General features: G+C 46.7%; 1 protein-coding gene across 1 annotated transcript in view; it reads right to left on the bottom strand.

The window, feature by feature from the left end:
• The window catches only part of LOC311107717 (disks large homolog 3-like), a gene marked incomplete at its 3' end in the record, with an annotated part of 100177 nt that overhangs the window by 50764 nt on the left and 30505 nt on the right, over positions 1-18908 (bottom strand). The window contains exon 4 of the mRNA XM_084150233.1: positions 13631-13744. Within this exon, the coding sequence (XP_084006359.1) occupies positions 13631-13744 (114 nt within the window). The remainder of the gene's footprint in view (positions 1-13630; positions 13745-18908) is intronic.

The raw sequence follows: 18908 nt of genomic DNA, 5'->3' as shown, positions 1-18908 counted from the left end.
GCCTTTTAGGAGGCTGAGGGACAGATGCTTGTCCACAGAGCCATGGGGCTCCTTCTCTCTCTCTCTGAGCATCCCCTCTCACCACCACCAACTGCCTCCTCTTACATAATCCCCTCCCCCTCTCCAGGCCGGCTGTCTTTATTGGTTTAGTGCTCTCTTTTTCGACATTAGCATTTTCACCTCTCTTTCCTGTCATCACTAATTCTTTCTCTGTATTTCCGGTGCTGTTGTGCCGGTTACATTGCAGATGATCACTGTTTGGATTTGTATGCTGTATTTTACACACGTAATATGTGTGTAAATGCGGTATTTTAGGCATTAAACTATCCCAAAGATCCTCTGACAGGATGATAGAAGAGGAGCATGACCAATCATTTTACCTCCATTGATTTCATCTATCAAAGGCTGTGGCTAAGATGTGATGATGCATGCTCCAAATAACCCACCCCCTTTGCATGAATTGACAAGCCACTACATAAATGAATGAGCGGCTGAAAAACATCTCACATGAGATATTGGTTCCAATTCATTTGCAATCTAGACATTACATTTACGCTGGGAATGAGCAGTTGGCAGGAGGATATTTGTACTGATGGCAAATAAATAATCAACACCAAAATGCTTACGTTATCAAAACAGCTGTGAGGTTTTAAAGTTGAGAAATTAAATCTGCCTGATTGGCCCGTGCGCAGCTGACGGTGGTTATGGACCAGTTAGAATATACCGTAGATTATTATTACAGCACAATGTCAAGGTAGCAAATCGTAGGCTACTCAATGATGCTTCCTTTACTAATGAAACCTCTTCCTCCCTGGTTCATGTAGAGGAAGGCTAGCTAGTAATATCAGTTAGTTTGCTGTTCATCTGTGCTCTGTGCTCAGTAGAATTTCTCCAACATTGCCAGTGAGATTTCAGCCTCCATTTTACCCCCATGCTGTCTCTCTCTCCTGCCGTTCTATGATCTCTGCTCAAATACATTCACACACATACACAGTAGCTTCGAACAGCGTGTATATTATGGGACTAAACAGACACGCACACACACAGAGAGCCATTTCTTCTATTTCATACACACACAGCGGCCCTTCCCCCACCCCAGCTCACTCTCGTGCGCGCACGCACACACGCACCCTGCCTAATTACAGATTGTGTTCCTAGCTTTAGTCAAAAGAGATATGTCAAGACTGAGACAAGAGGCCCCAGGAATATAAAGGAAATGGTAAATGATGAATATAAAGCATGTGCCGGTTTAAATGGCCCTAGTTACAGTATCATATTCACCCAGTAGGATGGATGCTTCTTCCCTTTCATCAGTCAGCTTGGTCCAACCCCTCCATCTCAACCAACCCTCCATAGCAGAGCAATGTACTTAGTTTAAGGAATAACCAGCCACATAAAGAAATAAACCATCTAATGGAGTCTCGCTCTCTCAGTCTCTCTCTCTCTCTCTCTCTCTCTCTCTCTCTCTCTCTCTCTGAAATCTGCCAGATGAGAGACAACCCTTTCATTAGTTAATCTGTGAGAAACATGCATCATATATGTCAGGCAAAATGTATTTTTGTTAAGGGCCGATGGAGGAGAAATGTGTCTACATTGCAGTGTAATGAGCCATCTTTAGTATAATTTAGCTTTCAATGAATCGCCTCTTCACTCTCTGTGGCTGTTGAAGGAAAACGAATGCAGGGCTGTTTTAGTCTGTTAACATAGGCCTTCAATGAAATCAAATAAATAAGCAATATTCATTCCTATCTGATCTTAAGGCATGACATTCTTATGTTGAAGTGAATATAGGACACCTGGCCTGCTCTGTATGGTAGACAAATTAATAGGAAACAGCCCACTACTCCCTAAATTAATTAATGAGTATGAACAGATAATATGTATTAGAGCAGAAGGCTGGGATGAAGCAGTCAATATGAGACAGCTCTGGTTACTCTCTACCACACCACAGCACAACAGTCTCCACCAAGACAAATAAGCACCTCTAAAAGGTGTATACACTCATGTCTGTTTCAACCCAACAATCTCACATCAAATCCCATTCACTCACTGCCCCTCTGCCTAACCCTTACGCTCCCAGAGGCCTGGGATGGAAGGCCATAAGGCCAGCTGAGGAAGTTGAGGTAGTTACCTGGTCGTACCAGTCCCGGTTGGAACAGGTGCACTCCGGCCACCAACCTGCTTGACCACCAGCGTTGTTGCCATTCACCTTGGGGCCACCCTTGGATTGGAGCTTGGGGTTTGGGCCTCCGGGACCCCCGGAAGACATCATCTTGCCCTTACTTCTCCCCAGAGTGCCCCCTCCTCCTCCCATGCCTCCTCCTCCTCCTCCTCCCGAGGCTGGAGGCTGGGGTAAGGTCTGCCCGCCCCCGGGCCCGTACCCGGCCGGGTATCCATAGGGCTCGGCCTGCCATTCTTGGTACTGAGGGGCGTCCATCCTGCGCAGGGCGGCCATGCGAGTCACCTCGTAACATTCTGGGCACTTGCAGCAGTGGTGGTGTTTGTGCATGCTGGCTGTGCTGGCTGTGCTGGCTGAGCGGCGTGGTGTGGCACTTTTTCTCTGCTGCCTCCTCAGATCACACGCAGCGATCAGCTCGCAGAGCGCTAATACTGACGCAAATAACACTAATCACAGCAATTCGACTGATTTTCCTTTTTTCTCCAAATCCTGTTACTTTCCTCTCTTCATTCCCCTCAGATGCAAAAAAAAAGAGCGAGGGGGGTGGGAGAAGTAGCAACAGGAAAACAAAAAAATTCAAAATGAGTACATAGTCTTCCTTCCTCTTGACGTTGAAGATCAAAGAAAATTATATTGAAAATATTGTATACGATCACACAATCAGAGACCAGCCCCGATGGTAGAATTTTCCTCTCGCCTCTCTTGTTTCACAGTGATATGTATATAAATTCATAGATATATATATTCATTTATGTTTATATATTATATATATTTACACACACACAAATATATATAAAAATATGAATATAAACAGACTAGCACAAATACACAGATATATACAGAGATATATGTATATATATATATATAAATATCTATATGCGTGTATACAAATATATATATAAACAATATGTATATATATAAATGTTATCCTCAGATGAAATCTTCCTCTGTATTTCTCTTCCCTTTTTCCAAACCCGTTTTCTTCCTCCTGTTTCACCTACTGTGTTGAGAAGCAGTGTTTTCTTTCTGTTTCTCTCTCTCTTTTCTCAGCCTGCAGAGAGGAGCTGAGCACTGGATTGCCTCTCAGCCTGCCTGCCCTAGATGTGGATTATACAGAGGGATGCGAGCAAGCGAGAGGGAGATGGAGAGAAAGAGAGAGAGAAAGAGAGAGAGAGAGGGGGAGATACGTAGCCGCATCCCTCCAGCACCTCAACCCTGACAGCCACAGCCAATCAACTGGCAGCCATGCCATCAGCAGCAGCAGCACCAACAGGACTGAGCGCTTCACTGGCTGCTCTTAAAGGGGCCACGCCACCTAAACCACACCGCTCACTGCCTAGGGAGGAAAGACACTGCCTTACACATGCTATGACTGTAACCTAGTCACAATTGTCCATCTCCTCAATATGACTGGGCTGTGTTTGGAGATAAAAGATAGGAAAGATCATAACCCCTTTCCCCTTCTGTTCATTCCAATCCTCAGTGGGGATCGTCTGCCATTCGAATCCATGTTTTCCCTCGTTCCAATGCAGCCAAAATCCAACAGACAGCCTCCAATTTACAGCCCTGTTCCGAGGACCGGTCCCTGGGCGTCTATGGTCATCTCTGGTTCAATGATGGGAGCTTTGTTGTCTTGGGCCATTGATTGACATCCTCAGGGCTAATGTCATGTATAGCTCTGAACATCTAGACATAATGTAACAATGAAACGGGTGTTGTTACGGCTCACATTCACATGACAATCCTATTGCATTTGGTATATTATCAAAAATATTATAGGGGTTATTATACTAAAAGGTATCACCATTATTAGGCTTTGCCTTGTATTAAAGGGTGCCTATAAATCACCATACTATAGATCCCTCTCTAGCTCTTCTATCGATACCAATGTATTACATTTTCAACAAGCCTTGAACAGCATTGAATCACGTCATTCTAAACACCTAGATCAAACATAGTATGACGACCCGAGCCCTGTACTGATAGGTAGAGACTAGTACAGTACATCTAAGACCCCACGGCTCACTGAAGAACCATGGGGGAAATATCTCACATGTTCACAATGATGACATCAACACATGTGTACGCAACAAACACGATTACACGCTTGGGCTTTCGAGTGGGCGGAGAAAGAGAGAGAGTGTGAGAGGGAGTGAGAATGTCGAAGACAGACAGGAAGAGAGAGTATGGGTGGATATGTATTTTTTTATGTGTGTGGTTACGTTTTTCGTTAGAGATATATTCATAAGCTTGCACAAAGCAGTTAAGTGTTGATCAGAGCTCCATCTAACAGACACTGAGGCTGAAGGTCTGTCTTTTGGATAACTGGTGTGTGTGTGTGTGTGTGTGTGTGTGTGTGAATGTGTGTGTGTGTGTGTGTGTGTGTGTGTGTGTGTGTGTTACAATGTCGGCATTAAAGCCCTGCATATGTGCATTATTAATGAAATGTGGTGGGGAGATGGAACTGGGTGTGTCTGTCTGTGGTGGAAGATAGTAGCTATATTTACATATGAGTGTCTGCTGTGAGAGAGGGAGACACACTATCTATGAAGAGAGTATCTTTAAGTGTACACATGAAGTGTTTACTAATGATTATATTGGTGTGTGTCTGGGGACATATAACAGAGTATGCATTTGTATCAATGTGTGTGTGTGTGTGTGTGTGTGTGTGTGTATGTGTGTGAGTGCTTACAGTCAGTACACACTATGCTACTGCAGCCCTACCAGGAGGTACAAACAGCAGGCTCAACCACTTAATTACACGCAACAGTAACTCACTTCATTATCATGATATTCTATTCCTGTAACTTATGGAGATTCTGCAAGCGGAGCAGAAATAAGCATTTTTTACGGAGCGAGGGGCCACTGAGAGCTCCCATCTCGGTTACGAAGACGCAGTCAAAGCCAATCACGGCTTCAAGGCGGTGTTTGAAGGCGGTGCTTGAAGGCGGTGGCTTGAAAAGACGATGCAAGCAAATCCATCACGGCACACATGACCGAGCACATGTTGGAACCATCCTCCCTCTGCCTCTCTGTCTCTCTTACCTATCGTCAGCATCATATTTACCGTCCAGCGGTATGCGGCGAGGGGGTTTGCAGTATAAAAGGCAACATATGACAGAGGGAATGAAAATGGATGGATACAGTACAGGCAGGAGAGATGGATGGAGAGCAGGAAAGAAACAGACTGCCTGCACTGTATGAACACAAATATGTCATGAGATGTGTGTATGTGGTGTGTGTGTGTGTGTGTGTGAGTGTGTGAGTGTGTGAGTGTGTGAGGGTGTGAGTGTGTGTGTGTGTGTGTGTGTGTGTGTGTGTGTGTGTGTGTGTGTGTGTGTGTGTGTGAGTGTGCATGTGCATGTGGGCGTTTCTAGTACCTCTGGGGAAAAGAATCCTATTCCTTTAAAGATTATGTAATATGAAATATAAAATGTTTTGCTAGGTCTCCTAAGTCAGAACCAATCAATGACCAGTAGTCTCTGTATAAGCAGGACAAGGAGATGGAATGAGAGAGAGAGAGAGAGAGAAGGAAAGGAAGAAAGAAGGGAACAGAGATACACCAGGTTACCAATGGCAAATCAGACCAGAGGTTCTAAGAAATGGTCTCCAACATGGCATAGTGTGTACTATATTAGCTTATAAAGTAGAATGGATGCATGTGCTTTGAAGAATATTCTTACTGATGCATTAGATATAAAGTCATTTCGATAAAATGCTTTACTCGTCATTGAGGCTTGAGAATTGTGCGTATAGCAGTGTGGCAGCATTTGGGTCCATTTCCCAGTGCAGTCCCACTCACACACTGAGGGCTCAGACGCATCCGGGAACAGATGCTTGCTCTGAGACTAATTTCTTAAAGCGAAATGAATTCACTGTCAACTGACAAGGCCTTGCTCGGGATTCTCCTTAGTTTATAGAAGTCAAATAGGCCATCTACAAAACACTTACACAGAGGAGCGTTTCAACTGAGACTGAACATCTGTAAAGATTGTTTTGTAATTTTTTATACTGAGAGGTACAGGTAACTGCCAAAATAATGGAAACACTTGAGTAAATGAGGGATACAAAGTATATTGAGTTAATTAAGCAATTAACATCCCATCATGCTTAGGGTCATGTATAGAAATGCTGGGCAGGCCATTATTTTGGCTACCATGGCTATGCCCCCATATGACAATGTCCCCATCCACAGGGCACGAGTGCTTACTGAATGGTTTGATGAGCATTAAAACGGCCGTCTCAGTCACCAGATCTCAACCCAATTGAACAGTTATGGGAGATTCTGGAGCGGCGTTTTTCACCATTAACATTCTTGTGGAAGAATGGTGTCGCATCCCTCCAATAGAGTTCCAGACACTTGTAGAATCTATGCCAAGGTGTATTGAAGCTGTTCTGGCTCGTGATGGCCCACACACTATTAAAACACTTCATGTCTAAGGCACTGCATCGCAGTGCTAGAGGCGTTACTACAGACCCGGGTTCATTCCCAGGCTGTGCCACAACCAGCCGTGGCCGGGAGTCCCATAGGACGGCGCACAATTGGCCCAGCGTCGTCCGGGTTAGGGGAGGGTTTGGCCGGGGGGGCTTTACTTGTCTCATCACGCCCTAGCGACTCCTTGTGGCAGACCGGGTGCCTGTAGGCTGACCCTGGTCGCCAGTTGAACAGTGTTTCCTCTGACACATTGGTGCGGCTGGCTTCCGGGTTAAGCTGGCAGGTGTTAAGGAGCGCGGTTAGGCGGATCATGTTTCGGAGGACGCATGACTCCACCTTTGCCTCTCCCGAGCCTGTTGGGGAGTTGCAGCGATGAGAAAATATTGAAATTGGGGAGAGAAAAAAATGAATAACACTTTATGTTGGTGTTTCCTTTATTTTAGCAGTTACCTATATATATCATAGAAATAACCAATATCCAATATGACAATGAATCTCTCTTTTATCCTTATAGCAGGATACATTTTGGGGATAGAAATGTCTAGAAGCGAATAATGAATAAGTACGAATTTACCTCATACATGACCAACATACTATAGATCCCTCTCTAGCTCTTCTGCCGATGTTTAGGTAAACACTGTGTCCAATTAAAGGCTTGGGGACTGCTGGGAAGATCTGGTTCAACAGCATAAGGTAATTTATCTTCTGAAATGAAATCGGCAACCCTTGACCCTCCCTTGACAAAAGAAAATGGGAGACCTGTGATTTATGGTTTAAAGGAGGGACTTTTCCTCTGGCTTATGGAAGGGCTACAGCAGATCCCACCTCACAGCCTCACAGCACCCCCCACATCTGTCTGTCAGCCTACTGTCACCTAGCTCTCACACCCTCCATTACATAAACCCACCTGGAAGACCCAACACACGCACACACGCTCTCTCACACACACACTCCCAAACACCACCATTATCATCCCCCACCCCCTGCACACACAGCATGTGTAAGAGCATTTAGGTCATTTCTATACATTCTCCGAGAAGCAATGTGACTACTCCCTGGTCACCTGACAGGATGCATACCCATGAAAGGAGAGAGGACGGAAAAGCAGTCTTAAAGGAGCAGTCACACCATAATCCATCCTGATCCTCTCCTGTTGTCTTAAAGGAGCAGTCACACCATAACCCATCCTGATCCTCTCCTGTTGTCTTAAAGGAGCAGTCACACCATAATCCATCCTGATCCTCTCCTGTTGTCTTCAAGGAGCAGTCACACCATAACCCATCCTGATCCTCTCCTGTTATTTGTATTTGTATTTATTAGGGATCCCCATTCCTGGGGTCCAAAGACATTAAGGCACTTACATTACACATAAAACAAAATATAAAACAGTACATCATATGACATTATTACACCACTACATACAGTCCATTTGGAAAGTATTCAGACCCCTTGACTTTTCCACACTTTGTTACGTTACAGCCTTATTCTAAAATGGATTAAATTGTTTTTCCCCCTCATCAATCTACACACACTACCCCATAATGACAAAGCAAAAACAGGTTTTTAGACATTTTTGCAAATGTATATATATATATATAAAGAAATATCACATTTACATAAGTATTCAGAACCTCTATTCAGTACTTTGTTGAAGCACCTTCGGCAATGATTACAGCCTCGATTCTTCTTGTGTGTGACGCTACAAGCTTGGCACACCTGTATTTGGGGAGTTTCTCCCATTCTTCTCTGTAGATCCTCTTAAGCTCTATCAGGTTGGATGGGGAGCGTCGCTGCACAGCTATTTTTCAAGTCTCCTTTTCAAGTCTCTCCAGAGATGTTCGATCGGGTTCAAGTCCGGGCTCTGGCTGGGCCACTCAAGGACATTCAGAGACTTGTCCTGAAGCCACTCCTGCGTTGTCTTGGCTGTGTGCTTAGGGTCATTGTCCTGTTGGAAGGTGAACCTTCGCCCCACTGAGGTCCTGAGCACTCTGGAGCAGGTTTTCATCAAGGATCTCTTTGTACTTTGCTCCGTTCATCTTTCCCTCAATCCTGACTAGTCTCCCAGTCCCTGCCGCTGAAAAACATCCTCACAGCATGATGCTGCCACCTCCATGCTTTACCGTAGGGATTGTGCCAGGATTCCTCCCGACGTGACACTTGACATTCAGGCCAAAGAGTTCAATGTTGGATTCATCAGACCAGAGAATCTTGTTTCTCATGGTCTGAGAGTACTTTGGGTGCCTTTTGGCAAAGTCCAAGTGGGCTGTCATGTGCCTTTTACTGAGGAGTGGCTTCCGCCTGGCCACTCTACCATAAAGGCCTGATTGGTAGAGTGCTACAGAGATGGTTGTCCTTCTGGAAGGTTCTCCCATCTCCACAGAGGAACTGTGGAGCTCTGTCAGAGAGACCATCGGGTTCTTGGTCACCTCCCTGACCAAGGCCCTTCTCCCCTGATTGCTCAGCCAGCTCTAGGAAGAGTCTTGGTGGTTCCAAACTTCTTCCATTTAAGAATGATGGAGGTCACTGTGTTCTTGGGGACCTTCAATGCTGCAGAATTGTTTTGGTACCCTTCCCCAGATCTGTGCCTCAACACAATCCTGTCTCAGAGCTCTACGGACAATTCCTTCGACTTCATAGCTTAGTTTTTGCTCTGACATGCACTGTCAACTGTGGGACCTTTTATAGACAGGTGTGTGCCTTTTCAAATCATGTCCAATCAATTGAATTTACCACAGGTGGATTCCAAACAAACTGTAGAAACATCTCAAGGATGATCAGTGGAAACAGGATGCACCTGAGCTCAATTTAGAGTCTCATAGCAAAGGGTCTGAATACTTACAGTACCAGTCAAAGGTTTGGACACACCTACTCATTCCAGGGTTTTTCTTTCTTTTTATTATTTTCTACATTGTAGAATAATAGTGAAGACCTCAAAACTATTTCCGGATTGACTGACCTTCATGTCTTGATGGACTGTCATTTATCTTGGCTTATTTGAGCAGTTCTTGCCATAATATGGATTTGGTCCTTTACAAAATAGGGCTATCTTCTGTATACCACCCCTACCTTGTCACAACACAACTGATTGGCTCAAATGCATTAAGAAGGAAAGAAATTCCACAAATTAACTTTTAACAAGGCTCACCTGTTAATTTAGATGCATTCCAGGTGACTACCTCATGAAGCTGGTTGAGAGAATGTGCAAAGCTGTCATCAAGGCAAAGGGTGGCTACTTTGAAGAATCTCAAATATAAAATATATTTTGATTTGATTCCATAAGTGTTATTTCATAGTTTTGACGTCTTCACTATTATTCTACAATGTAGAAAATTGTTAAAATAAAGAAAAACCCTGGAATGAGTAGGTGTGTCCAAACTTTTGACTGGTACTGTATGTAAATAAGGTATTTCTGTTTTTTATTTGTAATACATTTTCAAACATTTCTAAAAACCTGTTTTTGCTTTGTCATTATGGGGTATTGTGTGTAGATGGAGGATTCTTTTTTTTAATCCATTTTTGAATAAGGCTGTAACGTAACCAAATGTGGAAAAGGGGAAGAGGTCTGAATACTTTCCGAATGCACTGTATGTACAATACAAAATGTATAATACCACCGTACAACTACCGTGTGCGTGTGTCTGTACCTGTGTGTGTGTGTGTCTCTTCAAAGTCCCCGCTGTTTCATAATATGTTTTTTAAATCTGATTCTACTGCTTGCATCAGTTACCTGATGTGGAATAGAGTTCCATGTAGTCATGGCTCTATGTAATACTGTGCGCCACCCATCGTCTGTTCTGGACTTGGGGATTGTGAAGAGACCTCTGGTGGCATGTCTTGTGGGGTATGCATGGGTGTCCGAGCTGTGTGCTATTAGTTTAACCAGACAGCTCGGTGCATTCAGCTTGTCAACACTTCTTACAAAAACAAGAAGAGATAAGGTCAATCTCTCCTCCACTTTGAGCCATGAGAGATTGACATGCATATCATTAACGTTAGCTCCCCGTGTACATTTAAGGGCCAGCTGTGCTGCCCTGTTCTGAGCGAAAGGAGCAGTCACACTATAACCCATCCTGATCCTCTCCTGTTATCTTAAAGGAGCAGTCACACCATAACCCATCCTGATCCTCTCCTGTTATCTTAAAGGAGCAGTCACACCATAACCCATCCTGATCCTCTCCTGTTGTCTTAAAGGAGCAGTCACACCATAACCCATCCTGATCCTCTCCTGTTATCTTAAAGGAGCAGTCACACCTTAACCCATCCTGATCCTCTCCTGTTGTCTTAAAGGAGCAGTCACACCTTAACCCATCCTGATCCTCTCCTGTTATCTTAAAGGAGCAGTCACACCATAACCCATCCTGATCATCTCCTGTTGTCTTAAAGGAGCAGTCACACCATAACCCATCCTGATCCTCTCCTGTTGTCTTAATTAACTGAAGGGAGGCTTGGAGATGGCTAGAGGCACAGATCCCTCTCTCTCAGGATGAAACTCTACATCAGAGCATTATCTACCTATTTCCTCCTCAGAAGAAAAGGGATATAGCAAGACATAATCTCCCCAGGAATATGAAAAAGAACAACTCAATGTATAGCAGATATAGTGAACATGGTCAATAGGAATGTATCCAGAGGAATTGGCATAAGACATGGAAATGGTCCATGATGAGATACTCTGACCTGTAGAGGTATGACTGGGGCTAATAGAGCTAACACACACAAACACACACACAAAACCAGAATGTAACCTGCCAAGAAGCCTACAGTTTGCACTACCAGAAACACAGAGACAGGAAACAAAGGCTCCACGGCTGTGACTCCTATTAATAGGCCACAGTGGCAGAGAACAGCTGCTCCACCAACACAGCACATCCCACTGATAGAATAATGATAGAGGAGAGAGAGAGGGAGAGAGAGCGAGGGAGAGAGTAAGAGAGAGCGATAGAGAGGAGACAGAAAGAGAGGGAACAAGAGAGCGAGCGAGAGACAGAGAGCGAGCGAGAGACAGAGAGTGTGAGAGAGGGAGAGAGTAAGAGAGAGAAAGATAGAGAAGGGGGATGGAAAGAGGGATGGAAGGAAACATGAGGAACAGGGCGAGTCAGTAGAATAGTGTAAGTGGTGATGTGATGTAGGGGTGTTGGATAGGTAAGGTGTAGGGCACAGAGAAAGCTGTGATGGGGGGATAGATGAATGGGAGGTGAGGGGAGACAGACTAGAAGCAGAGAGACAGAGCGAGAGAGAGAGGGGGGGGGTGCTAAGTGACAGAATATGGCAGAAGACACTATAAGCCAGGAGAGCGAGATAGGTACCTTGTGAGTGGGAAGAAATGCAATGACTGGAGCATGCTGCAGAACAGAAGGGAGGAAGAGAAAGAAAGAGAGAGATAGAGACAATAGTGACGAGTGTGTATATCCATGTATGAGAATGCAGAATCACATCCGTATATTTACGCATTTAATTCTCTGCAGTGAAGCAATGTATCTAAATCATGTTCTCCATGCTAAATACAGCATAATTTGTAGATGTGCGGATGTGTTCTTTTAATATGCATCTGTGTGTGTATAGTATGACTGGGAATAAAAGAGAGATGCAAAAGAAGGAATGAAAAATGGAGAGAAGGAGAGAGAGAGAGAGAGAGAGAGAGAGAGTCAGAACAGTCTGTAGGGATGCAGGCAGGAGGAGGAATGTGGTTTCCATGGCAACCCGAGGAAGGCTGAGCTCTGGGTGTCCGTTCCAGCTCTGACTGCGCGTTGCACTGCAGCGGCCCTCGCCTCTCTGCCGCCTCGCTCTCCCCATCCTCCCCCACTCTCTCCCTCTCCCTCTATTCCTCCCTCGCTCATTCACTCCATCCCTACCCTCTCCTGCCGCCTCCTCGGCTCCCTCCGTCTCCCCATGCGAGAGAGAGGAACTCAACACTACACACACCCAGCTCCATATTATCCAGCCCAGCTCTTTAATGAGCACCATTGAGTCTAACTGTACTGTCACCGTGGTTTTATGCAGATATTACATTATCATACGAGCACAGTGATCCTGTATCACCGTGCCTCAACCCAGGCAGCAGCCCCCTCCTCTCCCCCTGACAAACCCCTCTCCTCACGCCCCCGCCCCTTGCACTAGTTCTCGGCTCAGCTGAAAAGCCAGCATCTGCGGGCATTATGCTGGCATGTGCCGCTGGGCATGTTGTGATTGGGAAGGCATGTGAAAACAAGGCATGCCATGGTACTGTACTGTTGTACTAGGGAACATGGACAGGAGGCCTGCCCTTCCCTCCCTGACAGACAGACAGACACAGGGGCTGTGCGATAGCAGGTGAGTCACAACCCCTCCATTCTAAGGTAACGTGGCCCACTACAGATGACAGTGATATACAGTATAATCACATTTTTTATCTTTGATGATTCATCATACATGCATGATTTACATCATTTACATATTCTAAATTGACAAACAGATATTTGAAAATATGACAGCATACCATATTACAAGAGGCTAAATACCATGAAATACCAGGCCCATTATCTGCCCAGTGTTGACATATTGAGTTGAAACAGCTGTCAACATGCTTGCCACTTCCTTAATTGACATAATGAACCCAAACTAAGCAATGTTTCAGCCTCAACCTTCACAAATATCGAATTGCAAAATAGATGTAGAATTTCAGAAATCCACACCAGCTAAATCTACAACAATTCAGAATCTTCTCATATCAACATTAGGATGAATTGTACTAAAGGCTGTGGTGGTTATGTCATCACAACTGATATCACTGATTTGAGTCACTGGGATATTTCTGTGATTCCGTGTGATGCATGCGCTGTAATGCCCTCTGATTATTAAAATGTTCATAAGGTCACTGAGCTTAATGAAAAATAACAAACGTCTCAGGATGTTAAGGGCACCCCTGTGACGACTCGTTGAGCAGGCTGAGAGAGGAATGTGAGAGAGACACTGATTGGGTGAAACTTTTTGGGCTCCTTTACGTTATGGAGCGTTGATTTGACCCCTGGATGACTGACCTTGGGTGTCTCGATGTGGGAGCAGCTCACCAGCCCTGACACATGCTCCACCTTCTGAGGGCTCCTCCTTGTGGTCACTCGTACCCGCGACACTCCCTCTTCCTCCCCAGAGTTCTGTAGGAAGGACACACAGGATGGAATAGATCAAATCTCATCAATATACACACAGTGTAAAATACAGTAGAATCAGGGTTAATGATATTTGACAGGGGGTGCGGAAAAAATAGTTTAAAGATATTTGCTGCTTATAATTTCCGACATTAGATAGGCTATTTGTTAGTCAACTTTTCTATAATTAGATACATGCAGTTTCTCTTCTGTCATTACTTGATGCTCTAGAATACTAAATAAAGCCTTGCTCACCAGAATAATGTCATAAATCGATAGAATGAATGCGTCAACTAGATTGTTGATGATATCAGTAAAGTTCTCTTTCATTTCTGCTTCTCTCGCGGAGCAAAGATGTTTAGGGACCGGGGAGATTTTCAGTGCAAAATTTCCAAATGACATCCATTTCTCAACCGGTTTTAAGGAAATTAAAAGATGTGAAAACGGTCCAACATGTTTATAATAATATTTCAGTTCGTCTTAGATGCATATTTTGGTTGAAAGTTAAATACTGTCAGCTTTAATATCGCAGAAAATAATTGCACAACAGTTTACATGCCACAGTATCCCGTGTAAAATCAGCCTATCCCAGGGATCTTATTCGGGTTTCTCAAAACCAGGAAACGAGCTTATTCAGGTTATTGTAAACGGGATATTATGTTTATATTCGTCCACTCAAAAACAGAATACTTGAGTATCCCGAATAATAACGGGATATTGGTGTGCATATAAACATGGTCAGTGTTGTAGCAACATACATCTGCAATGGAACAGGATGAGTAATACAGCCGTTGGGCTCTTTTTCTGTCTGCCTCTCTGCTAACGAGCATTGACTGACTGATATTTGTTGTGCAAACAGTCACCGGTGCCCCGCAGAACAAATGGAGAAAAGACAGAGTATAAACTGGACTGGACGGACCAGTCTGTCAAAGATCTACTAAACATGACAAACAATGGGATTATAGTGAAGAGAAATTAAAAACTCAACCAATACATAGTGACAGGAATGGAGGAGTAATTACTATGTTCCAGCCTCATACAGGACAGACTGATAGCCTAAAGACTGTAACTGTATGATATTATATAAGGATGTTGGCAGCTATTGATTCTTACACACTACGTATGTATTATCCAAAGCGACAGTTAGATCTGGCAGAGACAGAGGCTTTGCCTACCTGTGAGCTGTTGAGTGTACTGCCACAGCTTAACCCGCACAGACCCTTAAGAGACAGCAGAGGGCACCCTTTACAGAAGGCCATGGCTGTCTGCCTGACGCAAGGTCACAAAAGGCTCTTGACAAAATGGCATTGATTACTATCCTGATGATCAAGGCTCCAGCGGGTTCTTTGTCCTGATCTGTGTATAATAGACACACTACACTCATAGAAGCATGCAGGCTAAACACATCCGTCATCCCGTAAAAAGCATAACATAAATATGTTTGCATCATATTTCAAATGAACGCTTGTAGATGTTTTGTCATTGCTGTTCTGTACTTTAACCAAACTTTAGCTGTGTCACTGCATGGGTCAGAATATGTTATCGGTGATGATAAGGGAGTTTTGCTGTGACGGCTCTGTTCCCACATGGCGGTGCTGACAGGCAGGTCAACTGACACCTGCAGGGCCAAGGGTGCCCCCTGCCCTCTCAGCTGCCCCCTCTATCTAATGATGGCAGCTAGGAGGATGGCCTCGGCAACACTGGCAGGTCACTCATCACACATACACACACGCACACACACGAACGAAAGCACAGCAAGCACACATGCACACAAATGCAGTCACACACACACACTCAACGCATGCAGTGTGCACAGACACAAGCACACACGAACACATTGCAAACGCGCACGCACGGTTGAATTATGAGTCTATGAGTGACTTATCATGAGTCAACAAACAGCATGCAGTATTCATTAGAAACATTCCTATTTCAAACTTGAACAGTCAAAGAACAAGAAATGACAACTAAAGTCGTCAAAATCACACAAGTATGACATTCCATACTTCTTAGGAATCACATTTTAGATCCAAACTAGATTCAGCTTTGCACAATGATAACCTAATATATTCAACTTTTCCATCAGGCCTCTTCCTCCCAAGTACCTCCCTCTTTTAACCAGCTTAATTTATTCCATCTCTACAGAAGCTATTATGCCCCTCACCTGCCTCTGCACCAAATCAGTGAATTTGCAGACTCATTTATTTTCCCTCCCATCCTCCACTCAGGTGACAGCATGCCTCGAATGCTGATGAGGGCCTCCTCACTGTCCAGCCACTGAGCTGAGCTGTTCCATTCACTAGCCCCACTGCAAGGGCCTCCTCACTGGCCCCCACTGCTAGGGCCTCATCACTGGCCCCCACTGCTAGGGCCTCCTCACTGGCCCCCACTGGTAGGGCCTCCTCACTGGCCCCCACTGGTAGGGCCTAAGTAAGACCAAGGAGCTGATCTACAGGAAACAGGGGGGCGAGCATGCCCCCATCCACATCGATGGGGCTGCAGTAGAGCAGGTCAACTTCCTCGGTGTCCAAATCACTAAGAACTTAAAATGGTCCACACACACGCACAGTTGTGACGAAGGCATGACAGCGCATTTTCCCTCTAAGGAGGTTGAAAAGGTTTGGCATGGCCACTTCTAACCTCAAAAGGCTCTACAGCTGTACCATTGAGAGCATCTTGACTGTCACGAGGGTCGATGTCGTCCAAGTATGACCAAGGCGCAGCGTGTCCAAGAAACATGACTTTATTTATTCAAAAGTCTGGAACAAAACAACAAAACACGACCGATACGTGAAGTCCTCTGCAACACTGACAGAACTAAGAACAAAAACCCACAACTCCCACAAGAAAACATACAGAATAAATATGGCTCCCAATCAGAGATAACGAGCCGACAGCTGACACTCGTTACCTCCGATTGGGAGTCAATGACCAAACCTAGAAATACACACAACAGAACTACCAACATAGAAATACACCCAAATACCCAACATAACCAAACCAAAACCCAACAACACAAAATACACCCTGGCTCAAATACAAACGTCCCGGAGCCAGAGTGTCACAGTACCCCCCCCTAAAGGTGCGACCTCCGGGCGCACCAGCATACAGTCTAGGGGAGGGTCTGGGTGGGCGTCTGTCCACGGTGGCGGTTCTGGCCCTGGTCGTGGTCCCCACCCCACCTTAGTCACTATCCGCTTCCGTAGCCTCCTCCACATGACCACCCCCCAACTAAACCCCACTGGATTAAGGGGCGGCACCGGACTAAAGGGCAGCACCGGACTAAGGGGCAGCACCGGACTAAGGGGCAGTACCGGATTAAGGGGCAGCACCAGGATAAGGGGCAGCACCGGGCTAAGGGACAGCACCGGACTCAATGGCAGATCCTGGCTGGCTGGCTCTGGCGGGTCCTGGCTGGACGGCTCTGGCGGATCCTGGCTGGACGGCTCTGGCGGATCCTGGCTGGACGGCTCATGGCTGGCTGAAGGACCTGGCTGCTCATGGCTGGCTGACGGATCTGGCTGCTCATGGCTGGCTGACGGATCTGGCTGCTCATGGCTGGCCGACGGATCTGGCTGCTCATGGCTGGCCGACGGATCTGGCTGCTCATGGCTGGCTGAAGGATCTGGCTGCTCATGGCTGGCTGACGGATCTGGCTGCTCATGGCTGGCTGACGGATCTGGCTGCTCATGGCTGGCCGACGGATCTGGCTGCTCATGGCTGGCTGACGGATCTGGCTGCTCATGGCTGGCTGACGGATCTGGCTGCTCATGGCTGGCTGACGGATCTGGCTGCTCATGGCCGGCTGACGGATCTGGCTGCTCTTGGCTGGCGGAAGGCTCTGGCTGATCCTGTCTGGCGGAAGGCTCTGGCTGATCCTGTCTGGCGGAAGGCTCTAGCGGCTCCGGTCTGGCGGACGGCTCTGACGGCTCATGGCAGACGGGCGGCTTTGCAGGCTCAGTCCAGACGGCCAGTTCAAACGCCTTAGGGCAGACGGGCAGTTCAGGCCCCGTTGGGCAGACGGCAGACTCTGGCCGTCTGAGGCGCACCGTAGGCCTGATGCGTGGTGCCGGAACTGGAGGTACCGGGCTGAGGACACGCATCTCAGGGCTAGTGCGGGGAGAAGCAACAGGGTATGCTGGACCCTGGGGACGCACATAAGGGCTAGTGCGGAGAGCCGGAACAGGGCATGCTGGACCCTGGGGACTCACATAAGGCCTAGTGCGGAGAGCAGCAACAGGGCATGCTGGACCCTGGGGACGCACATAAGGGCTAGTGCGGAGAGCCGGAACAGGGCATGCTGGACCCTGGGGACTCACATAAGGCCTAGTGCGGAGAGCCGGAACAGGGCATGCTGGACCCTGGGGACTCACATAACGCCTAGTGCGGAGAGCCGGAACAGGGCATGCTGGACCCTGGGGACTCACATAACGCCTAGTGCGGGGAGAAGGAACAGGGCATGCTGGACCCTGGGGACGCACATAAGGGCTAGTGCGGAGAGCAGCAACAGGACGCACAGGACTCGGGGAACACACAGGAGGCTTGGTGCGTGGTGTAGGCACTGGTGGTACTGGGCTGGAGCGGGGAGGTGGCGCCGGAAATACCGGACCGTGCAGGCTTACTGGCCCCCTTGAGCACTGAGCCTGCCCAACCTTACCCGGGTTGATGCTCCCCGTCGCCCGACCAGTACGGGGAGGTGGAATAACCCGCACCGGCCTATGTGGGCGAACCGGGAACACCATGCGTAAGGCTGGTGCCATGTACGCCGGCCCGAGAAGACGCACTGGTGGCCTGATGCGTTGGGCCGGCTTCATGACATCCGGCTCAACGCTCAATCTAGCCCGGCCGATACGTGGAGCTGGAATGTGTCGAACCGGGCTATGCCTGCGTACAGGAGACACCATGCGCTCTACTGCGTAACACGGTGTCTGCCCGTACTCTCGCTCTCCACGGTAAGTCCAGGGAGTAGGCGCAGGTCTCCTACCTGACTTCGCCACACTCCCTTTAAGCCCCCCCCCAAGAAATTTTTGGGTAGTACCCACGGGCTTCCAGCCTTGACTCCGTGCTGCCTCCTCATACCGCCTCCTCTCGGCTTTAGCTGCCTCCAGCTCTTCACGAGGGCGGCGATATTCTCCCGGTTGTGCCCAAGGACCCTTTCCATCCAGTATCT

This window comes from Coregonus lavaretus (genome assembly GCF_964263955.1).
Source record: "Coregonus lavaretus genome assembly, chromosome: 32".
Lineage (NCBI taxonomy): Eukaryota > Metazoa > Chordata > Actinopteri > Salmoniformes > Salmonidae > Coregonus > Coregonus lavaretus.
Note: the sequence above shows the minus strand (reverse complement) of the source record. Positions and strands in the feature narration are given on the sequence as shown.